Raw genomic sequence first — 21,187 nt, forward strand, 5'->3', positions numbered from 1 at the left:
GTGGGTTGCCATATCCTTCTCCAGGAGATCTTCCCCACTCAGGGCTCAAACCTGGTTCTCCTGTACTGTGGGCAGATTCTTTACTGTCTGAGCGACCTACCTTGCTGCAGTCACAGAGCTCCACCCACATCCGGGCCAAGACACCCTTCCCCCTCTCCAGCTCAAGTGTGTGTTGGAAGTAGCTTTATTGTGACTTCTTGCACAGAGGTCAGATTTCACGGGTCATAGAGGAGAACACGAGATAATATGAGGACTGAGAGTAGATTGTCTGCAATAGCAACAGAAAAAAATAGAGCCTGCCAGTGGAGAGACCGCTGTGCCCCAGAATTGGGGCTCCAGGACCAATCAGGAGACAACTGCACCATCAGACTAAGTCACAGACAGGTGGATTGGACAAACTCCCGATAAGAGAAGCAGCTGAGCTCAGGAGCCTTCTGAGAAGCTGAGCACATGCTGATTTCCGTAGCATTCCTGTCGAGATGAGCGACAACGTGTGCATCATTGTTTGCCCAGCGACACTCCGGAGTTCCTAAAACTTCCTGTCTCTGAAGTTGAGCTTCAGGGCACTAGCTCCATTTACCGACAGTTATGTAATTAATGAAATATTTTGAAATGCAGTTTTGGACTTGAACTAGGGAAGCGATAGGAAAAGTATGGACACAGATGAAACACAAGAGCATTTCCACATATTTGAATTGCCAAGAGACACATGTGGCTAGCCCAGTAGGAAAGCATTATGCAATAAGCCCCGTATTCCTGGTTGAAGAATTCAGTGATGACCCATAGAAGACCCTGTGCTCTAATCATGGTATTATCTTTAAGGGTGGCCTTTGGGCACATTGTAATATACCTTCTCCTTTCCTATGACAGAGGTGTATCCTTATACCTGGACAGAAGTTTAGAATTATGAGTTTTGGAGTTGTTTCTCTGTCTAAAAGGAATGTACTGTTTTCTCATGTACTTTAATTGTTAGCAGTTGCACATAATCCTACTTGGCAAAGAGGACCACAAGGCATTTGATTTAATTGTTGGCGTGGTGGGTGGATGTTTTCTACAGTAGCAGCGACCACCTAAGCTGAGCAGACTCTCTTACCTCTTCTATTCCCCCTGCCCAGTGATATCGAGATTTCGAGAGCGCAGACTCCAAAAGCTGTGGAGATCCTTGCCAAGGAGATAGGATTGCTTGCAGACGAAATTGAAATCTATGGCAAAAGCAAAGCCAAAGTACGTTTGTCCTTGCTGGAAAGGTTAAAGGATCAAGCAGATGGAAAATACATCTTGGTTGCTGGGTAAGAGCTATTTTTTAAATCTCTTTCACTAAGAATTCACGTTTGTAAAACTCTGTGCCCTGTTTATATCGCCACACCCCTCCAATCCATCCTCTTCTCCAACTTGACATTATTTTATCCATTTCACTTGGTACTCCTTCATTTGATGTGAGATGAGTTTTTATTTTCAGTGCAAACCAAATGAGCCCCCTCCACAGAATGTAAAGTGTTAAACAGTTCCTAATCCAGGGCTTGGCTTTCTGTTTCTCATATTGTGTTTTGATCACCCTAGTTCCGCCTTGAATTTTTCATTTTGCTTTTCATGATTAAAATCAAAGTAAGAATTGAAAGTAAAAATATTTTGAGCTGAACAGTGTGCTTTGGGGGGTTCTCCTTAGAAATAACATTGAAAAATGAACAGATACTTGTGTGAGATGTCAGACTTTTCAGTTAGTAACCTTAATATTTATGATTTTGCATTATAAAAACTCATTTCTCTTTCTTGCATTTCAGAATTAATGTTGGGTTGTTTACATTTATGTCACTCATTTTATAAAAGGCAAATGCATGGTTTTCTTGAGAAGGAGCATTGGCTTTATTTTGCCTCTTTAAAAAAAAAAATAATACATTCACCAGCTGAAGAACGATAGAAAACAAGGGATTTCAAATATTTATTTAATGTGACCCGAGGGAACATCAGGAGACCATATAAATTCCTTTGTTGTCTTGAAATGTCATTGCATTGACTTACTAATGATATATAGGCCAAGGCTTGGGGCACAAAGCCTTATTTATTAACAGGAAGAGACATTTCTGTTATAACTGGACTTGACTCGTAGTGAGTTGTTTTTTACATATCTAATTATTCATGTAAGTGCTCTCTTTTTCTGATTATAAAAATCATGCATACTTGTAAAATTTGAAAAATACAGAAAGTTATAAACAAGAAAGTATAAACAGCTGTTCACATTTGAGACCATCTTGACACAGATGCAGTCCGTCATAAATGCAGTCACGCTGCACACACTGTTCTATGAGCAAGCAGATTATTAACAGTGTGTTGTGTACCTGTCTCCATGTGAGTCAGCGTAGAGCTCTGTTATCATTTTGCATGACTGCATGACATGCTACTGCTTACATCCAGGTTCTTCAGCGTGCTGGGGGATGGGACTGGTGGGAATGGTGGGAATGGTGGTAAAAGTACCTGGCATGAGGGTGGGTTCCATTTTACAATCTTCCCAGCACTGAGAAGTGCAGCTATGGCTCAGCCACTGATAATACAGCATGTTTCTAATTCTTTGAGTGTGTTGAGGCAGAAAAAAAGGTCTGTAAATATCATAGAGATGTCCCATAATTTATTTAAGCAGTTCTCTGATGACGGGGTCTTAAATTGTTTCCCATTTTTGGCCATTATAAACAGCGCTGAAATTAACAACCATGGGCATGCATCTTTGTGCTTTTATCCAATGATGTTCTCAGGAAAAAAAATCCCTGGAGATGAACTCAATTTTTCATTCCTGCAAATAGAGATAAAAGTACAAATAAAGCAAGATAGCATCCTTAGTATCACCTCTTTGATGGAAGAGTGATTTCTTTATTTTCTTCCTCTGCCTCCTTCAGCCTCCCACCTCCTTGTGCTCTTCTCAGTCTTCTTTGGTTGTTGCTTTCTTGAAGGGATGGAGGGCTAGAGTCATTCAATGACTGTGTTTTCTTAGAGATTCATACCTTGCTGCAGCTCCTCGATTTTGTGGCTTAAACCTCTGTCAGGCTTCCAGACTCACGACAGCTAGATTCCCAATCCTAGGGGATCCTCTCCAACCTAGGAACCCCAACCCTGATGCCCCCATAACTGAGCTTCGGGAAACCTCTTCGAGAGCAGCTGTTGGCCCCATTGGAGGCACCCTCTGGAGCAGATCTGTGGAAGGAGCCAGCTGACTTGGGGGGACTCCTGGGTCCAAGATTTTGGAGTAAATATCTAGTTATCGTTGCTTTTCTGGAAGTGTGCTTGATAAGAGTTTGTTTACAATGAATACATTAACTCTTAGACATGAAAAGTGAAAGTTGCACAGTCGTGTTCAACTCTTTGAGATCTCATGGACTGTAGCCTCTTTCATGGAATTCTCCAGGCAAGAATGCTGGAGTGGGTTGCCATTTCCTTCTCCAGGGGATCTTCCCAACTCAGGGATCAGACCCGGGTCTGCTGCATTGCCGGCAGATTCTTTACCAACTGAGTCACTAGGGAAGCCCTATTAGACATGAAGAACTTCCAAAACAAATTGAGCATCTTATCCACATATTTGTCATCCCTTCTCCCAGGCTTTAAGTGCTCTTGGTAGGCAGGTTTGCTGGTTTTTTTCACCGTGCTTAAGAGAGGAGGGATTAAGAAAACTCAGGAGGATGCAGTCTCAGTTTATGAAGGAGGAATCAGGCAGCCATTTTCCACATGGAGTGGCTCTGTTTTGAGCTTGTCAGTATTGGAAATAAAAGCACAAATCTAGACAAGACCCTGCCCTTCACTGGGGACACAGAATTGATATTTCTGAAACAAAGCCTCTGGTGTATCATTATCAGATTCTAACGTGAAGTCATACCATCAAGGCCTGGCCTCCGGCCACGTGCCGAGAGTGCCCACCAGCCTGGCCGTCTAGGATTGTCGCTGCATGTTGGCCCACACCCAGTAGAGTGTTGTTCTGCACTGGCTCTGCTGGCCTTTTTGTGTGTCACTGAGCTGAAGAAGACTGGCTGCTATGTTGTACATGGAAGTGAAAATTAAACCTGAATTCTCAAGTAGAGATTTAACCCCAAGAGATCAACAGTTCTTTTTCTGAAACGGTGATATAAATTCCCTTACAGACCTATGAAGGAACGAAAATCCAATTGTATTCCTTTCACCTGCATTAAAAAAGAAGCCATGAGTGTAGGACTTTGAGATGTATGTATGCATCTGTCACAGAGTTTGATGGTTTTTAGAAAATAAATACCTCACTACATTCTATAAGACAGGAAGGAATAAACTCCCCTCACCAACTCAATAAGGGGTATCTTCTTAAGTGTATAAAATGCTTTTGTTATCTAATCTTTTAATAGCTGCATGTTAGAAATCAGTTTACAACAGCAAGACAGTAATTTTATTTGTAGTCTAAAATGAAAACTTCATTTGAAATAAAATCATCTTTAATTTTGGTCAGGTAATAATGGAAAAGTGACATTATCAAGCCATTATACACATGGTTGCAGCTTCTTTAGAAAAAAAATTACCCATCCATTAAGTGGAGAATTTTTTTCCTTTTCCTGAAAGGTATTTTTTTTTATCTGAAAATTACTTTGTTCCATCGACTAAAAATTTAGCGTAAAGAAAAGTTAAAAGGAGAAGACAATCTCTCATTACTCAGAAGTATTCAAAATTATTACATTCTCTTCCAGAATTTTATCTCTGCTTCTATCTTTTTTTACACATTGAAATTATGTCATAAATACTGTTTTGTATCCTGCTTTTATCCCTGAATACTGTCTTTTCTCATGCTTTAGAAAAATTCAAATACCCAAGTAATTTTTCAATAGACCTAAATAACAAATATTTGTTATTGTACACTTGAATTCATGTACAAATGTGATTTAAATATATCAACAGTGGGATTAAAATATAAAACCGTGGGATTAAAAAAATCTTCTACTATTAATAACCCAAATGCAAAACAGATTAATTCGTTTTTAAAAGCTATCCTTCAAACTTTAGTACTTTTTATTCCGTCAGAATCATCTGTATTTCATCAGCTACACTTCGCATGGTATTTACACCTACACATCACTTTATTTGCTCGGCCTGACAAAATGAAAAGTATTGGGAATTGTTCAGGGAAAAATGCCAAAAGAATCTTAGGGGCTCTTGAGTTTTACATATTTTCCCAGTTACACTAATGAAAAGGAATTTGTTTGAGAACTTGACTCGAAGTGCAGCTGCAGGGCGTTGAAAGTGTATGGGTCTCCATCCGTCCTTCACTGATTTCCATACAGAAGTTTTTAGAATTTCTCTGAATCGCGTGGACTGAGCATGTCAAATCTGTGAATACGCTGAATTTCACATTAAAGAAAACTTTTCACATCACTATTTTTTTCCTCTAGAGTGCTAAATAGCTGATTTGATTTTATTTATCTTTTAATGCTTCAAACAATTTTGGTCAGTGTAAAAATAACTCGATTGACTTTTCTAAAGTTTCAGTTTTCTGCTTTGGTTAAGTATTTAAAGATCTGTGAGTTTTTCTTCTGTTCGCATGGCTTGCAGAGCAGAACAGAATATTTAGAAGCAACCAGGGACTTTGAACTGTTGGCCTCAGTCAATTGTGATGGGAAACACAACCAAGTGAACCACAGTTACCCATTTTTATCATTAGGTTTAAAAAGGTTTTTAAAAAACCTTCCAAATCCTGCCCATGCCTGGGATGAGCGATACATATTCAAATCCTCTTTAAGCAAAGATCTTTGGAGTTCACAGTTCAACCCATGGCTAATGGCAATAATACTGCCCAACAGGATTCTAGATCTCAAGAAACGGATCAATTTTATGACTTCTTTCTGCATAAGCAATCTCTTTGACCTTTGAGTAAACGGTAAGCTTCTTTTAGTAAGAGTCCAAAATGTCACGAGGACTTTCCAGGTGACTCAGTGGTAAAAAGACTCTGCCTGCCAAGCAGAAGGTGCAGTTTGATTCCTGGGTCAGGAAGATTCCCCTTCAGAAGGAAACAGCAACCCACTCTAGTATTTTTGCCTGGGAAATCCCATGGACAAAGGACCCTGGTGGACTACGGTCCATGGGATCTCAGATTTGGACCTGACTTAGCGACGAAACAACAACAAATTGTCACAGAGTACTTTAGTTCATTGTTTACCGGTAGTTGACAATGAATAACATTTTGTCTTGGGAAAGGTGTCATTTCTTTTCCTAATGTGTTTTGCTCATCTGTGCTTGGACGCGTGACAGAAATGCAGTAGAAATAGTCCTTCACTTCAGCACACTTGTAGTAATAATGCCCTCAGAAAAGTTAGAGAATAAGCACAAAATGATTCCTGGGGGAGGGAGCAGGTGAATCTCCTGGGAGGAGAAGAGGAAGATAATGAAGCAAACCCACAGTTCCATCTCCATAAAGTTCTTACAGAAAAGGAAATTAGGTTAACATGGCGCTTGTTCTTTCCTAAGTCAACTGAATCATTGGGAACCTGAGCTAAAGATCGTGAGACAACAATTAAGCCAAATCTTGATGCCAAATGTAGGAATGAGGCAAAATAAAGTTTTTATTGTAACCCTCTTTTGATTGCTCCCCATAAATACTTCCTACTTTCTGGTTTTCCTGAATTGTATTAGTTGGCAGAACACGAAGCAGTCCTGTGTTTCTAATTAAGAGTTGGATGGTTAGCCGAAGCTTTTGGGAGGTCATCTCTGGGCGTGTCTGCTCTTGGCTCTCTCCAGCAGCGATGTGAGTTATCCTTGGGGATGAAAATATAATCCTTCATGTGACATATTTAAGTCAAGCCTGTATTCAAGTAAAGCCCATATTCCTTTGCAGGCCATAAAGGCCACTGGAGTACTTAACCCACCCTACGTGTGACCTGCATTTTCTTGAAGATCATGACGCCTTTGGCTTTTGGCTGGAGCTCTGCTTCTCTGAGCAGCATTCCGGTGGGCTCACCAGCTATGTTGTCGCTAAATTGAGCAACTGATTATCACTGGACCACATCTGAGGCTGTGGCCACTTCCTTGGTTCCCCTGTCCCACCTGTGTCTCCTGTCAAGGCTTCCCTATCATTCTTAATTTCCTTTTGCTCTTTTCTTCTAACTGTTCCCCTAGAGACAGTGTTCTTAACAATTCTGTCTTTATCCCTTTTGTGCTTTGTTCACTGGGTGGTCATCCCCATTCCCATGCTTTATATGACTCATTGTCAATAACAACTTCCATCCATAGAGATAACCTAGTGAAATCAGACCATTTGCCTGGATTTAATTTCCTGGTTTATTAATCCGTGTGGCCTTGAGCAGGTTGCTTAAAATTGCTGTGCCTCAGTGTCCTCATTTATCAAATGAAGATAAAAAGTAACCCAGTAAATATAAAGCACAGGACCTAGGATATGAATTACCCCAAACTGACTCTCACTTTTATCTGACTAATGCTTATTCATTTGTCAGGTCTCAGATATCACTTCCTCCAGGAAGTCTTCCTTGATGTCCCAAATCTAATTAGATCATCCTTCCATGTACTCTCAAAATACAGTCTTATTGCCATTTCCCCTGTCTCAGCATTTCTCAAATTCATTGTAATTGCCAGTTTAGCTCTTCATATCTCCCATTGGCTATGGGGCTTCCTGCTAGCTCAGACAGTAAAGAATCTGCCTGCAATGCAGGAGAACCAAGTTTGATCCCTAGGTTGGGGAAAATCCTCTGGAGAAGGGAATGGCAACTCACAGTACTCTTGCCTGGAGAAGCCCACAAACAGCGGAGTCTAGTGGGCTACAGTTTGTGGGTTCGCAAAGAGTCAGACATGACTGAGCAACTAACACTGCACTACTACTATCTCCCATTGACTGTAAGCTCTGTGAGGTCAGCAGTGGAGTCCACCATGGTTATCACTGTGTCCCCAGGGTCTAGTAACCTGGACTTAATGCTACTCAAGATATATTTGCTGAAAGAGTGATTGTATAGCCATGGTAGTCTGAGATAGTTGCGTTGCTTCTTTGTGATCACATCGCTGCATTTTGTAGGTCAGAAAACTCTGCCGTCAGTTTTGTTGTGGTTGACTGTCCTAGACAATTCGGCTCATACCCTCTAACTCATAGAAGACTAAACTGTAAGCCCAAAGAAGTGTTTTAAAAACTTGTAGCACTGGATGGAGGAGTCTGGTAGGCTGTGGTCCATGGGGTCGCTAAGAGTCGGACACGACTGAGCGACTTCACTTTCACTTCTCACTTTCATGCATTGGAGAAGGAAATGGCAACCCACTCCAGTGTTCTTGCCTGGAGAATCCCAGGGACAGAGGAGCCTGGTGGGCTGCCGCCTATGGGGTCACACAGAGTCAGACACGACTGAAGCAACTTAGCAGCAGCAGCAGCACTGATTAGTATAGGCTAAGGAACAATTTCATGGGTCTTTTCTTGGGAATGTAATACTCGCCTGTCCTGTTTCTTATACTGTGATGTTGTGAACGTGTGATGCTTGGCTTTTTAGAGTGTGTGCTCAACGGTGAGCCCCCAGAGCAGAGGTGACCGCCTTAGTGTGTTTAGGAGCTGTGGACTTATTCCTTCTAAATATTTGAAGGGTTGTTGTTTGGAAGGGGAGTAGGCTAAGTGTGTCTGTAGGAATGCTAACATCTCTGCTTTAGGACAAACAACTTGTCTAATTGTAAAAGTTATCAGGAAGTGAATGGGCCATCCTGGAGGTAATGAGCCTCCAGCCTGGTTTGTGTTCAAACATGGCTAGAAAAGCCACGGACACGATGGCAAGAAGGAGACAGATGAGTGGGGACATTAGAATCCCGTCTAATGGACAAGTCTGGCCCCACCTCACCATGTATGGACCATTGACTTAGGCTTGGTGCCCACATAACATCCTCAGTAAATGGCCCTGGAAGAACAAATGCCAAATTATCCATCAACAAGAAATGACGTCAGCTTAATTATTAAATCACTTTGATGGATACGTTTATGCCATTTCCTGAAGTTGATAATGTTATTGGCACTGCTAAATAACTTCTTTTAATTGGCTCTTTTGGTACAGATGTATCTGTATCTTGACTTTTAAATGTGGATTTTGTGATGTAAGTGAACCGCAAAGGTCCACGGAAGTTGAGTGATGGAGGGATTTTGGCGTGGCCTGGTCTCTACTGGTCTCCTTCGATTTGGTTCCTGTACCATAGATTGATTTTGCATAGGTTGTCTAGAAAACATTATTAAAGTTACTGTTTTTTTCCCAAATCAGGATCACACCCACCCCTCTTGGAGAAGGAAAAAGTACAGTTACAATTGGGCTTGTACAGGCATTGACTGCGCACCTGAACGTCAACTCCTTTGCCTGTCTCAGGCAGCCTTCTCAAGGACCAACTTTCGGAGTTAAAGGTAATTTATCTAACAGCTAGTATATACATTGGAAAAGACCCTGATACTGGGAAAGATTGAGGGGAGAAGGAGGAGGGGACAGAGGATGAGCTGGTTGGATGGCATCATTGATTGAGTGGACATGAGGTAGAGCAAACTCTGGGAGACAGCGAAGGACAGGGAAGCCTGGCGTGCCACAGTCCATGGGGTGGCAAAGAGTCAGACACTGAGCAACTGCACAGCAACAACAATAAATACCTTTCAAAGCAAAATTCATCACCAGCAAATGTGGAACCAGCAAGTTTCGTCCCTACAAGCACGCCCCACTCCCCAACGCACTACCCTGCACTCAGTAGGTGGAGGTCTCCTGACTTGGTCCTCCCACCAAGAGAGCTGCAGGGGGAGGTCTGAGTGGAGCTCCCCAGGAAACCCATCCCCTTCCTTCACTCAGGCAGTGGTCCATCCAGCTTTTGCTCAGGATCCCAGCCTTGAGCAGAAGCCCTCCATTTCAGCAGTTCCTCCTTTGGTGAGTGGTTTTAAAATGCTGCCATTCATGCCGGTGTTTTATCGTCCCCACCAAGGTAAAAGGTCTTTCCATCGAAACAGTTAGAGACCCCTAGGTCGGCCCCCAAGCCTCATCTCATCAGAGCTGCCTTGTGGGGCTGCAGGAGCTCTGGAAGCTGACTGTGGACTGGGGCATGAGGTGAAGTTCCTCTGTGGCTGTGGTTGTGCTGAGATCTGGCTCCTACATGTTCACTCATCTTTTTTCATCGATTTATCGTGAATCATTCTTCAGCTCACTTTGTAACAGCATTCACTGCCACAATTCTTGTTCTCAGTACTTTGTGGTTTTTAGCAGTACTATATTTATATTGCTGTTACAAGTATTAATAACTCCTAACTTTAAGTACTCTTAGAATGTCGTATTTTATGTAGTGCAGTGAACACTAAACTTGGACAAGAAAGCTGGGGTTTTATTTGTGGCTATCTTCCTTACTGCTGTGTGACCTTTAGCCAGTCATAACCTCTCTGAGCCACAATTGTAAAAGGCATATAGTACTAGGCTTACCAATTTGTTGTGAGGACCAAATAGTATATAAAAATACGGTAAACTGTAAAATAATAATGGATGCACAGGGTATTGTTTTAGGAAAGAGAAGTCTTTTTAATGTGATAACTTTACTATTTTGAGAGATAAACATTATGATAAATCGTATATACTATTAACTAGAATAAACTGATAGAGTCTATAATATGTGAATCTGTTTATCAGGTAGATTTTATTTAGGAAACATTTTTTGGTACTTAAATTCATGCGCATTTTATTTAAAAAATTTTTTTAAATTCTTATTGGAGTGCAGTTGCTTGATAATGCTGTGTTAGTTTCTACTGTACAGCAAAATGAATCAGCCATGTATTTACATATATCCCCTCCCTGTTGGACTTCTTTCCAATCAGAGCACCACAGTGCATTGAGTCGAGTTCCCTGAGCTGTACAGTATGTTCTCAGTTAGAAAACTAACATCTATTTTCTACACAGTATCAATAGTGTATATGTGTCAATGCCAATCCCCCAATTCATCCCACCCCCCTTCCCCCTTGGTATCCATACATTTGTTCTCAATGTCTGTGTTTCTGTTTCTGCTTTGTAAATAGGATCGTCTATACCACATGTGCACTTTAGATAAAGCATAGCCATATCTAATAATTAATGAAATAATCCCGTATTTGGTGTAACAACATTTGCCATATTATGCTTGTGTGTGCTGTGTGCTTAGTCGCTCAGTGGTGTTCGACTCTTTGTGACCCCATGGACTGTAGCCTACCAGGCTCCTGTCCGTGGGATTCTCCAGTCAAGAATACTGGAGTGGGTTGCCATGCCCTCCTGCAGGGGATCTTCCCAGCCTGGAAATTGAACCCTCGTCTCCTACACTGCAGGCGTATTCTTTACTGTTTGAGCCACCACCGTGGGAATCCCATGGATACTGGAGTGGGTAGCCTATCCCTTCTCCAGGGGATCTTCCTGACCCAGGAATTGAACCGGGGTCTCCTGCACTGCAGGTGAATTCTTTACTAGCTCAACTACCAGGGAAGCCCGTATTATGCTTACCCTCTTCTAAACAAAGAGACCAAAGTCCTTCAAAGTCCTCAATACAGAGCGGGACATAGGGGGAACATGCCCCCTTTCTGTTCTCCTTTGCCATACCAGTAATGCTTCTCAGTGCCTGTACTTCTTACATCTTGGGGATACATCCCTCCCTGTTGGGTTTGAGGAACCATTTCCCTGGGGCTCCTGTGTAGCTGTACTTGGGCAACTCATCTCAAATGCTACCTGCTCTGTTGTTTAGGAGGAGCTGCAGGTGGTGGATATGCCCAGGTCATCCCTATGGAGGAGGTAAGATTTCAAAGAGATACGTGTCTTATCACTGTTTTTCCCTCCTGGAACCTTATAGACCCATAGTACTTTATCTTCCAACCCAAAGTCCTAAAGGCTTTGAAAACCAGAAGTGTTTGCATGACTCATTTGGGAGCAAAACCTGACATTTACTGTTAGGAACTTCTTGTGGATTTTGTCTATGCTGCTTGTTGTAAATATTCATAAATTTTTCTGCAGAAATACTGTTTTTGATTAATGGATGCTGACCTGGACCTTGCTTGGAATGTTTTATAAATAGATTATGTACATCACACTACCTTTCTGCATTCCAAAAAATTCTGAGTCCCAAAACCCACCTCAGGGTTCTGGGTGAGAGGATGCAGAGCTATATCTCCATGTGTTATTCTGCTGAATTCAGGAAGGCTGGACTCTTCACCTCTGTGGATTGAGACTGCAAAATCAAATCCAGCCGGCCGTCTATATCCCCAGGTTCCACATCCATGGTTTTTAACAGTTGCAGCTTAAAAACAGAAAAAAAAATTTTTTCCAGAAATTCAAAAAAGCAAAACTTGAATTTAATGCATACTGGCAGCTATTTCCATAACGTTTACTTGGTATTGGGTATTTATGATAAGTAGTCTCGTGATGATTTAGATTATACTGGAGGATGTGTGTATGTTTGTATACAATACTACCCTATTGGACATAAGGGACTTTGAGTGTCTGGTTTTCGGTATCTGCGGGAGTCCTGAAACCAGTTTCCCATGGAGGGATGACCATGGTTCCAGGGAAGAATGGTCCAAAAGCAGCAGTGGTGCCAGTTCTTTTTTCTCCAAGATCACCTTCTTCCACCCGCGTAATCCACCCCACGTAACTCTTGCTGGTCCCCTGGGTCTAACCATGACCAGGTCCCATCAGTTCCACTTGCATCAGTCTCTTGGGTCAGGTCCTAAGAAAACTTCCTAAACCCGTGTCTGAGCAGGTTACTTTCCTGCTGTGTTTGTCTCAACAGGGACTCCACCACTGTCTGTCCAGCACAGCACAGCCAGTCCCCGTGTGCCTGTGTTCCTGCTGTCTCCCCAGCCACCCGCCGTCTCAACTTCCCACAAACCACACTGTCTCTCTCCACCCTGTCAAGCTCCTTGGATTCCTGCTCTCTCGTCTCTTGGTTCCAAGTCTGGAAGGTTTTTCCCTTCCTTCCCTGCCCTCTCTGCCCAGCTCACACATCCAGCTTCTTTTCCATCCATCCGACACATCTCTTCCTTCTCCACGTTTACCTCCCTGTGGTCCCCTGGCCATGGTGGAGCCCACAGGCCTCAGTACTTAGCAGCATGCCCAGCACTAGGGGGTATTTGTTGTTTATGCTGAAGGACAAAAACCTGTCTGTCTGTACTTAGTCACCGAGTTGTGTCCAGCTCTTTGTAACCCCATAGACTATAGCCCGCCAGACTCCTCTGTCCATGGGGTTTCCCAGGCAAAAATACCAAAGGGGTTTGCCGTTTCCTCCTCCAGGGATCTTCTCAACCCAGGGATCAAATTCATATCTCCTTCATCTCCTACATGGGCAGGTGGTTTCTTTACCACTGAACCACTTGGAAAGCCTTTTGTTGAAGGAATAGTTGTTTTTTTGTTTGTTTGTTTGTTTGTTTTAACCCATGGAGATGTCAGCACCATGGAAACTGGAGGGAAATTTTGGCTGGTCTTTAAATATTGGGAGTGGGAATGAGAATGAATAGTCCGAGGTTTTGCAGAAAAGAAGAGCCCTGGGCCCCACATCTGCAGGGGCATGAGTAATCTTCACAATCTGGGCATCTTCAGAGCTGGGGCCAGGGTGGGGATGCAGTGTAAGGAATGTAGCCTGGGGAGCAGCTGAGGATTTTGCTGTCGAGGATGGAAATAGCCTTGGTGTTCACTGTCATGTGCCTATGCCAAATGGAGGTGTAAGATAGTCAGGGCTATCTTATGATAGCTGAGTAGGTGAAACGCAGGCAGTTTGTTCTTGAATTCAAGGACCTCCAGTGTCTTCTCTGTCTATCCATCCTCAGCTCTGAGCAGAGTGCCTGCTAGAGTACCTGTATTACTTGTTCAGAAGTTAATTTCTTTTTAAAAAAGCTACTTGTATGTGTTTTCAAATGATTGCTTCTTTACAAAAGTGAAAATCTGGAAGCAACTTAAATAAAAAATTTTGTTATATATGCATGACTATACAGCCCCTGTGAACAGTAGCCATACACAAACAAGATATTTTTTTTCTTTGCTTACTTCTTTATTTTTTTAAATTATGAAAATATGATAGCACATTTACAGGAGACTTGGAAAATATTACAAACTTGGAACAAAGTTACATATAGTTCTACGATGTAGTACAGTTATTTTTTAAGTAGATAAATTAAGGTTTTTCGTTGGAGTTTTAATATCAAACTGTCAAAAATTAATAGAATGAATATACAGAGAAGTAGAAGGATATACTAGACCTGAAAAGCACTATAAACCAATTAAATGTAATGAAGATTTATAAAAATTTTCACACAACAGTAGGATACAAATTTTATCCAAGTTCCATAGGCTGTAAACTAGGAGTCACTGGAACATATTCAGGGACATAACAGCAGGTGCAAAAATTTCATGGTGTGAAGGTATTGAAATCATACAAAGGTTCTCTTAGCAACATAAAGAATACTGTGTTGTAAAAAAAAAATCAGGGAATTAACATGTGATTGCAGTATTATGAACTAAAATACAGATTTTGTTCAAATTTCACAGAATTTAATGCTAGTCTCTATTATTTATTTTCATACCTCATTCAAGGCTCCAGAACATATTTAATTGCACTGAGCAGCCATAGCTGCATGCAACAAATTTTGATAAATTTTCTTTTCATTTTTCTACTATGACAAATATTTTCTAATTTTCCTTGTTATGGCTTCTTAGATATACCCATTATTTAAAAGTGGACATTTAATTTCCAAATACATGGTATTTTTAAAGTATCTTTGATATCAATTTCTCATTTTGGTACTATTTTCTCATTTAAAAGCTTTGTTCTCTTCCATCACGCCCTGTATTTTTTCAGTCTTCTGACTTCATTGAAGCTTTCAATGGCTAAGTCAAAGATCTCTCTTCATAAATGTCACATTGCACTTGAAAATATGTGGGTTGTTTTCAAATATCTTTTGATATTGATCTCTACAATACGCTTTTAAAGAAAGAAGTTAACCGATTACAAATATGCTGATTCTGCATGTGATAATCATGTGTGTGCCTAAGATTAGAAGAAAAATAACAGAAATATGAAGTTGTGATGGTGATACATTTTTTTCTCTTTCTTCGGCTGTCACATTTTGTATTTTTCTGTTTCTACTGTGTGTTTTGTTCCCTGCCATGTTGCCAAGTACATTTGATATGATATTATTTTCCTAATTATAAAACAGTACATAAAAGTACGTAAAAAAAGAAAACCAAAATTAGGAAACCAATCATTAACTCCACCAGAATTGTTTCCCTCTTAACCTGAAAAAGGAAGGATTTAAAAGTGGAAAATCCCGACATTGGTTTTTCTGATTTAGGCTTTGTAAAACATACCTAACCATTGTAGGGGTGTGTAATTAGCATACTATTTTGTTTATTCAGAAAGCTCTTCAATACTGCAGATGGTTGTTTGAAGCAAGTTAGATGTTTCATTTCATTTTCTAGTTCAACCTTCACCTTACTGGGGACATCCACGCCATTACTGCTGCCAATAATTTGCTGGCTGCCGCTATCGACGCAAGGATTTTGCATGAAAACACTCAAGCAGATAAGGTGAGACAGCCCCCTTATTGGCCATTTTGGGCATCTTACCCTGGGAGTTCTGGATTAAGGCGTTCATGGAAAAACTTTTGGAGTGTCCAAGTTGTCTGAAATCCTATTCAAAATTTTGTGAATTAGATATGTGTCCATCCTTCTCAAGGAGAGAATCTCTACTTCAGTCTGATTCTCAAATGAGTTTCTGACCACTGCCAAGTTAATGAAAGAATTCTACTAGTTGTACTTTTTAAGCCAAATTCTCTTCGTTTTGCCCATAGGTATAATCTCTGGTCTGTACTAAGGGGATTGGAGAGATTCTTTTTAAGATTCCCATGTTAGAGGCAGCTGGTCTCAATGCCCTGTTAAACATGTCAGACCTCCTTTTTGGCTGAGGGTGTACAGTCTGAGATGTAGCTCACACAGGGGACACAGTACCAGATGCTAATTCCTCATAGATGCCAGTTCCTCATAGACATAGGATGTGGATAAAAGTGGGAATTTTGGGCATATTTCACAAAAGTCCTGACATCCTCCAATTAAACCGACTCTCTAGTGAGTTCTTAAAGCTAAAGGCAGCTATAGAGATAATTTTTAATTTGATAGTTAAAAGGCTGTAGATCAAGAAATATATTTTCATGCAAGCTCTTTACAATGTGCATTATTTCAGATCTAGTTCAGATTTATTAAAATGACAGAACTTAAGTCTAAATTGTTTACATTAGCCAAGAATTTTAATAGGGTCTCTAATCCAAACAGTTTAGTTATAAATGTAATGAACTGTGTCATATTCTGTAAATTGTCCACATTCGTGGTTGGCCCTTAAACTTGTGTGAGTTTTGTTTTTGTTTTGTGTTTTTAGGCCCTGTATAATCGACTGGTTCCTTCAGTGAATGGTGTTCGAGAATTTTCAAAAATTCAACTTGCTCGGCTGAAAGTAAGTTTCCAGTTAATGGTTCTTTAACAAAAAAATACCCTGGAAACAAATCAAAAAATTGAAACCAGAAATCTTGAACTTGATTTGAGTTTTGGTTTTCAGATACCTTATACATATATATATATACATACACATATATAAAGTAGATTTTATATATATATATATAAAACTCTTAAAAAGGCAGAACAGTGTAGCAGAGATTGCATGGAACTAGATGCCTGAGGCCTGGATCCTGCACCAAAAAGCTGGTGAACAAATTAGTTCTCGCTTGTAGATGTCAGCTTCTTCATCTATAAAATGAGAGGACCACTTTGCTGAGAACTCTTGTCAACCAACAAATGAGGATGGCCAAGAGTCTTTTCCATAACATGTTTTAACTTTCTAGGGAAGCCTTTGAAAACTCATCTATTTCATTTTTTATTGCAGCAAGATATTAAGATTGTATTTGTGGATGTGCTCTTAATTCTTATCCATTTTGCCATTTTCTGGTGCTGTTTGCTACTTAACATCCTTCGAATCATGGATTTTCCCCTTGCTTTTTTTCAGAAATGAAAAAATAACTTTAATTTACAACCATTAATTGGTGGAATGGGTTTAAGAAATTTATCGCCTGGCTTCTTACTTAACCAAGTTCAATTTGTTGAGAATGCACAATATACTATCCTCAGCAACTCCACCATTTATATAGTTTCTGTTTCCTACATTCTTTTCTTAGACTTTGTTGTCGTCTAGTCGCTAAGTCATGTCAGACTCTTTGCAAACCCATAGACTGTAGCCCACCAGGCTGCTCTGTCCAATGGGATTTCCCAGGCAAGAATACTTGAGTGAGTTTTCATTTGCTTCTCCAGGGGATCTTCCTGACCCAGGGATCAAACCTGCATCTCCTATATTGGCAGGCACGTTCTTAGCACTGAGCCACCAGGGAAGCCCTAAGAAAGGCTTATCACAATAAATAATAAAAAGACATGCAGTCTTAGACTGTGTCCCTTAAGCGAAAGTAAAAATGTTTTTCATCCCGGAACCAGTCTACTCAGGTTCTTATCCTTCTGGTTAGACTTTAAATTCCACAGTTAGGACTAAGCTCCCAGTATTTCTTCTTAACTTACCAGGGTGGCTGGCATGTGGCAGACACTCTTATATACTATCAAAAAGCACTTTCTTAAAATGTTTCCTTTGTAGAAAAAGATGCATTTAAAGTTTTAATTTTTTTTCTAATGGAAATAGAAATGACTTGAAAACATAGACATAAAACTTAAATTATTGAGATTTATATCAGAAAAGAAGAATTAATGAACTCAAGCATCAATTTGATGGACAGTTTATGCCCCTTCTGAGCACAGCATGAGGTGACCACATAACCTGAGGTCACGACAGGCAATGCGACACTTGTCCTTTGTATATTGTCACCTGCATCATCACCTCTTAAGAGTTTGAGCAAACTCCAGGAGATGGTGAAGGACAGGGGAGCCTGGTGTGCTGCAGTGCACGGGGTTGCAAAGAGTAGGACGCAACTGAGCGACTAAACAACAGTAACAATTACAAATATCCATGTCTTCCATTTAGGGTGTGTTTGGATTCTGACATTCATTTATGAGTTGGCCTAACTTGCAATTTACTTGAAGTTCAGCTTAGTTTTTAAAAAGGTTGTCCTAGTTACAGAGGAAGTAGAAGTAGAGACAATTTGATTACATCTTGCTTTCTATTCCTTCTAAAACCCATCGCGTTTTGTTCTTCTTAACCACTAGAGACTGGGAATAAATAAGACTGATCCGAGTGCCCTGACAGAAGAGGAAATGAGGAAATTTGCCCGTCTTGACATCGACCCCTCCACCATCACATGGCAGAGAGGTGGGTGCTGGTGGCTGGATGAGGAGGGCGACACGTCCTCCAGCGGGCACCCCTCAGTTGATTTCACACACGCACGATTGTATTTCTTCCGCTGTCTTCCCAGCTTGCGTTGCACAGTCGCTCCATTAACTCAGTCACTGTTGTTTGACCAGCCTTTCTCATCCTCGTCTCCTAGTTGGGAGAAATAACTGTGCCCTTAGCTCATCCCAATCACTCTGGCTCTACCAATTTCCCAGGAAAAGTACTTTCTTTCTGTCTCTTCTCTGAGCTCTTGTCTTCTGTTAGTGGGAGGACTGTCTGTGGCTCCCACTGCCTCTCTACCAGGCACCCTAATTTTAATTTCTTCCTTTCTCTTCCCTTACCAGCCAGGTCTGAGCCTCTCAGAAATTTCTGTTTTCAGTGAGGAATTTTTTTCTCTGAGTATAATGCTTCCAGCCACTGATGAGAATCCTAACTCTTGAAATGTGGCATGAAGGGACTTCGGCCCTAGCCTCCCTGTTTCCCTCTTTGCTGTGACATCCCCTCTCCACTGCCACCCCACCCTGCTGTCTGCAAGGGTGGGATGTGGGTGGGGTGGGCAGGAAGGCACCGAATGTGGAGTCAGGAGCCTTGAGCGGATGTCTGCCTCGCCACTAACTTAACTGCGTGACCCTGAGCAAAGCACGGAGAAGGCAATGGCACCCCACTCCAGTATTCTTGCCTGGAAAATCCCATGGACAGAGGAGCCTGGTGGGCTGTCTATGGGGTTACACAGAGTCGGACACAACTGAGTGACTTCACTTTCACTTTTCACTTTCATGCATTGGAGAAGAAAATGGCCACCCACTCCAGTGTTCTTGCCTGGAGAATTCCAGGGATGGGGAAGCCTGGTGGGCTGCCATCTATGGGGTCGCACGACTGAAGGGACTTAGCAGCAGCAGAGCAGAGCACATGCCTGTTCTGGCAAATGGAAATGGAGTCGATAATACATGCTTCCAGGCATGTGGTAACAGCACTTGATAAAACCTAAAGAAGAGTCAGAGAGTGTGTACTCCTGATCCTTCCTTTGTTTTTCTTCTCAGAATTCCCCTATCACCACATTTCTCCATTTCTACACACTTTTTTTTTTTTTTTTAACTGAAGGATAATTGCTTTACAAAATTATGCATCAGACATAAGTATACATATCTCCTCTCCTTGTTGAACCTCCCTCCCATCTCCCCCATCCCACCCCTCTAGGTTGATACAGAGCCCCTGTTTGAGTTTCCTAAGACACAGCAGGAGAGGGTGAGGTGTATGGAGGGAGTAACAAGGAAACATATTACTATATGTAAAGTAGATAACCAACGAGAGTTTGCTATATGTCACATTTTTTTTTTTTTAATTATGAGTAGATGCCTGATTTATTGCAGTTACCTTTTAGTAGATTTTCTTACTTCCATTTCCAACCCCCACCCCCCCCCACAACTCGATGATTTCATAGTAGAGGGGGAGGTGTCCTGTCACCCCCTTTCTGAGAGCCTCCATCCTGGGTGGTTGGTGCTGCACCCTCGGCCTGGCCTTCAGGAGTACTGCCTTGTGGCCAGCCCCATGCACACCTTTGCTTCCTGTTTGCCTCATCCCTCTGCCCCGCCCCCCACTGGCCCATCCCGCCCCATCTCCCATCTTGCCTTCCCGGACACAGCTCAGGACCACCCCACCTGCATGAAGCTCAACTCCCGGGAATCCATTCAACCTGTTCACTACAAAATTTAGTGAGATGGAAAAGCAAAGACTAGAGAACCCGTCTTGTCTCTGTCATTTATGAGCTGTGTAACTCTGGACAAGTGAATTACTCGCTTTCCTCATCTGTAAATGAGTCATAATAGCAGCCTTTCCCTTGGGTGGCTGTAGTGGGACATGAGAGTACTTTCCAACCCTGAAGCACCATCCAGATGGTCATTATGGTAATAGGCGTATGAGGTACTTTTTCTGTGTGTCTCTGTCTCCCAGACTCCTAACATAGAGTAAAATCTCTTCAGAAACTTCTGAATGTTTTTTAAAATTATCAAAGTAGTAACATTATACAGATTTTTTTTGTTAGTTTAGTTCAGTTGCTCAGTCGTATCCAACTCTTTGCAACCCCATGAATCGCAGCACGCCAGGCCTCCCTGTCCATCACCAACTCCCGGAGTTCACTCAGACTCACATCCATCGAGTCAGTGATGCCATCCAGCCATCTCATCCTCTGTCGTCCCCTTCTCCTCCTGCCCCCGATCCCTCCCAGCATCAGAGTCTTTTCCAATGGGTCAACTCTTCGCATGAGGTGGCCAAAGTACTGGAGTTTCAGCTTTAGCATCATTCCTTCCAAAGAAATCCCAGGACTGATCTCCTTTAGAATGGACTAGTTGGATCATACAGATTTTGCTGCTGCTACTGCTAAGTCGCTTCAGTCGTGTCCGACTCTGTGCGACCCCATAGACGGCAGCCATTCAGGCTCCCTTGTCCCTGGGATTCTCCAGGCAAGAACACTGGAGTGGGTTGCCATTTCCTTCTCCAATGCATGAAAGTGAAAAGTGAAAGTGAAGTCACTCAGTCGTGTCCGACTCTTAGCAACCCCGTGGACTGCAGCCCACCAGGCTCCTCCATCCATGGGATTTTCCAGGCAAGAGTACTGGAGTGGGGTGCCATTGCCTTCTCCGCATCTCTAAAAAAAATCAGAAACGTCTAACTGTGCAAATAAAACTACTATTCATAGTTTTTCTGTGCACCTACATTTTGTTTATAATTAAAGCTATAGAATTTGTACCCTACTAGTTCCATTTATATCATAATAAGATATCATTTATATCATGTTCCATTTTGTTAGTGACTGTTATGGTCATTTTAAATGGTCCCAGAAGTCTTCTGTGAATGAACTACAACCTCCTTAAACATA

General features: G+C 41.6%; 1 protein-coding gene across 2 annotated transcripts in view; it reads left to right on the forward strand.

Annotated features, from left to right (window-relative positions):
- MTHFD1L (methylenetetrahydrofolate dehydrogenase (NADP+ dependent) 1 like) overlaps positions 1-21,187 on the forward strand; it is a 181,768-nt gene that overhangs the window by 40,271 nt on the left and 120,310 nt on the right. For both annotated transcript variants that reach the window (XM_061428309.1, XM_061428310.1), the window contains exons 11-16: positions 1,116-1,289; positions 9,231-9,367; positions 11,695-11,741; positions 15,417-15,524; positions 16,369-16,443; positions 18,189-18,291. In XM_061428309.1, coding sequence (XP_061284293.1) covers positions 1,116-1,289; positions 9,231-9,367; positions 11,695-11,741; positions 15,417-15,524; positions 16,369-16,443; positions 18,189-18,291 — 644 coding nt within the window. The remainder of the gene's footprint in view (positions 1-1,115; positions 1,290-9,230; positions 9,368-11,694; positions 11,742-15,416; positions 15,525-16,368; positions 16,444-18,188; positions 18,292-21,187) is intronic.

The sequence above is a fragment of the Bos javanicus genome, chromosome 9, assembly GCF_032452875.1.
Source record: "Bos javanicus breed banteng chromosome 9, ARS-OSU_banteng_1.0, whole genome shotgun sequence".
In the NCBI taxonomy this organism is placed as follows: domain Eukaryota; kingdom Metazoa; phylum Chordata; class Mammalia; order Artiodactyla; family Bovidae; genus Bos; species Bos javanicus.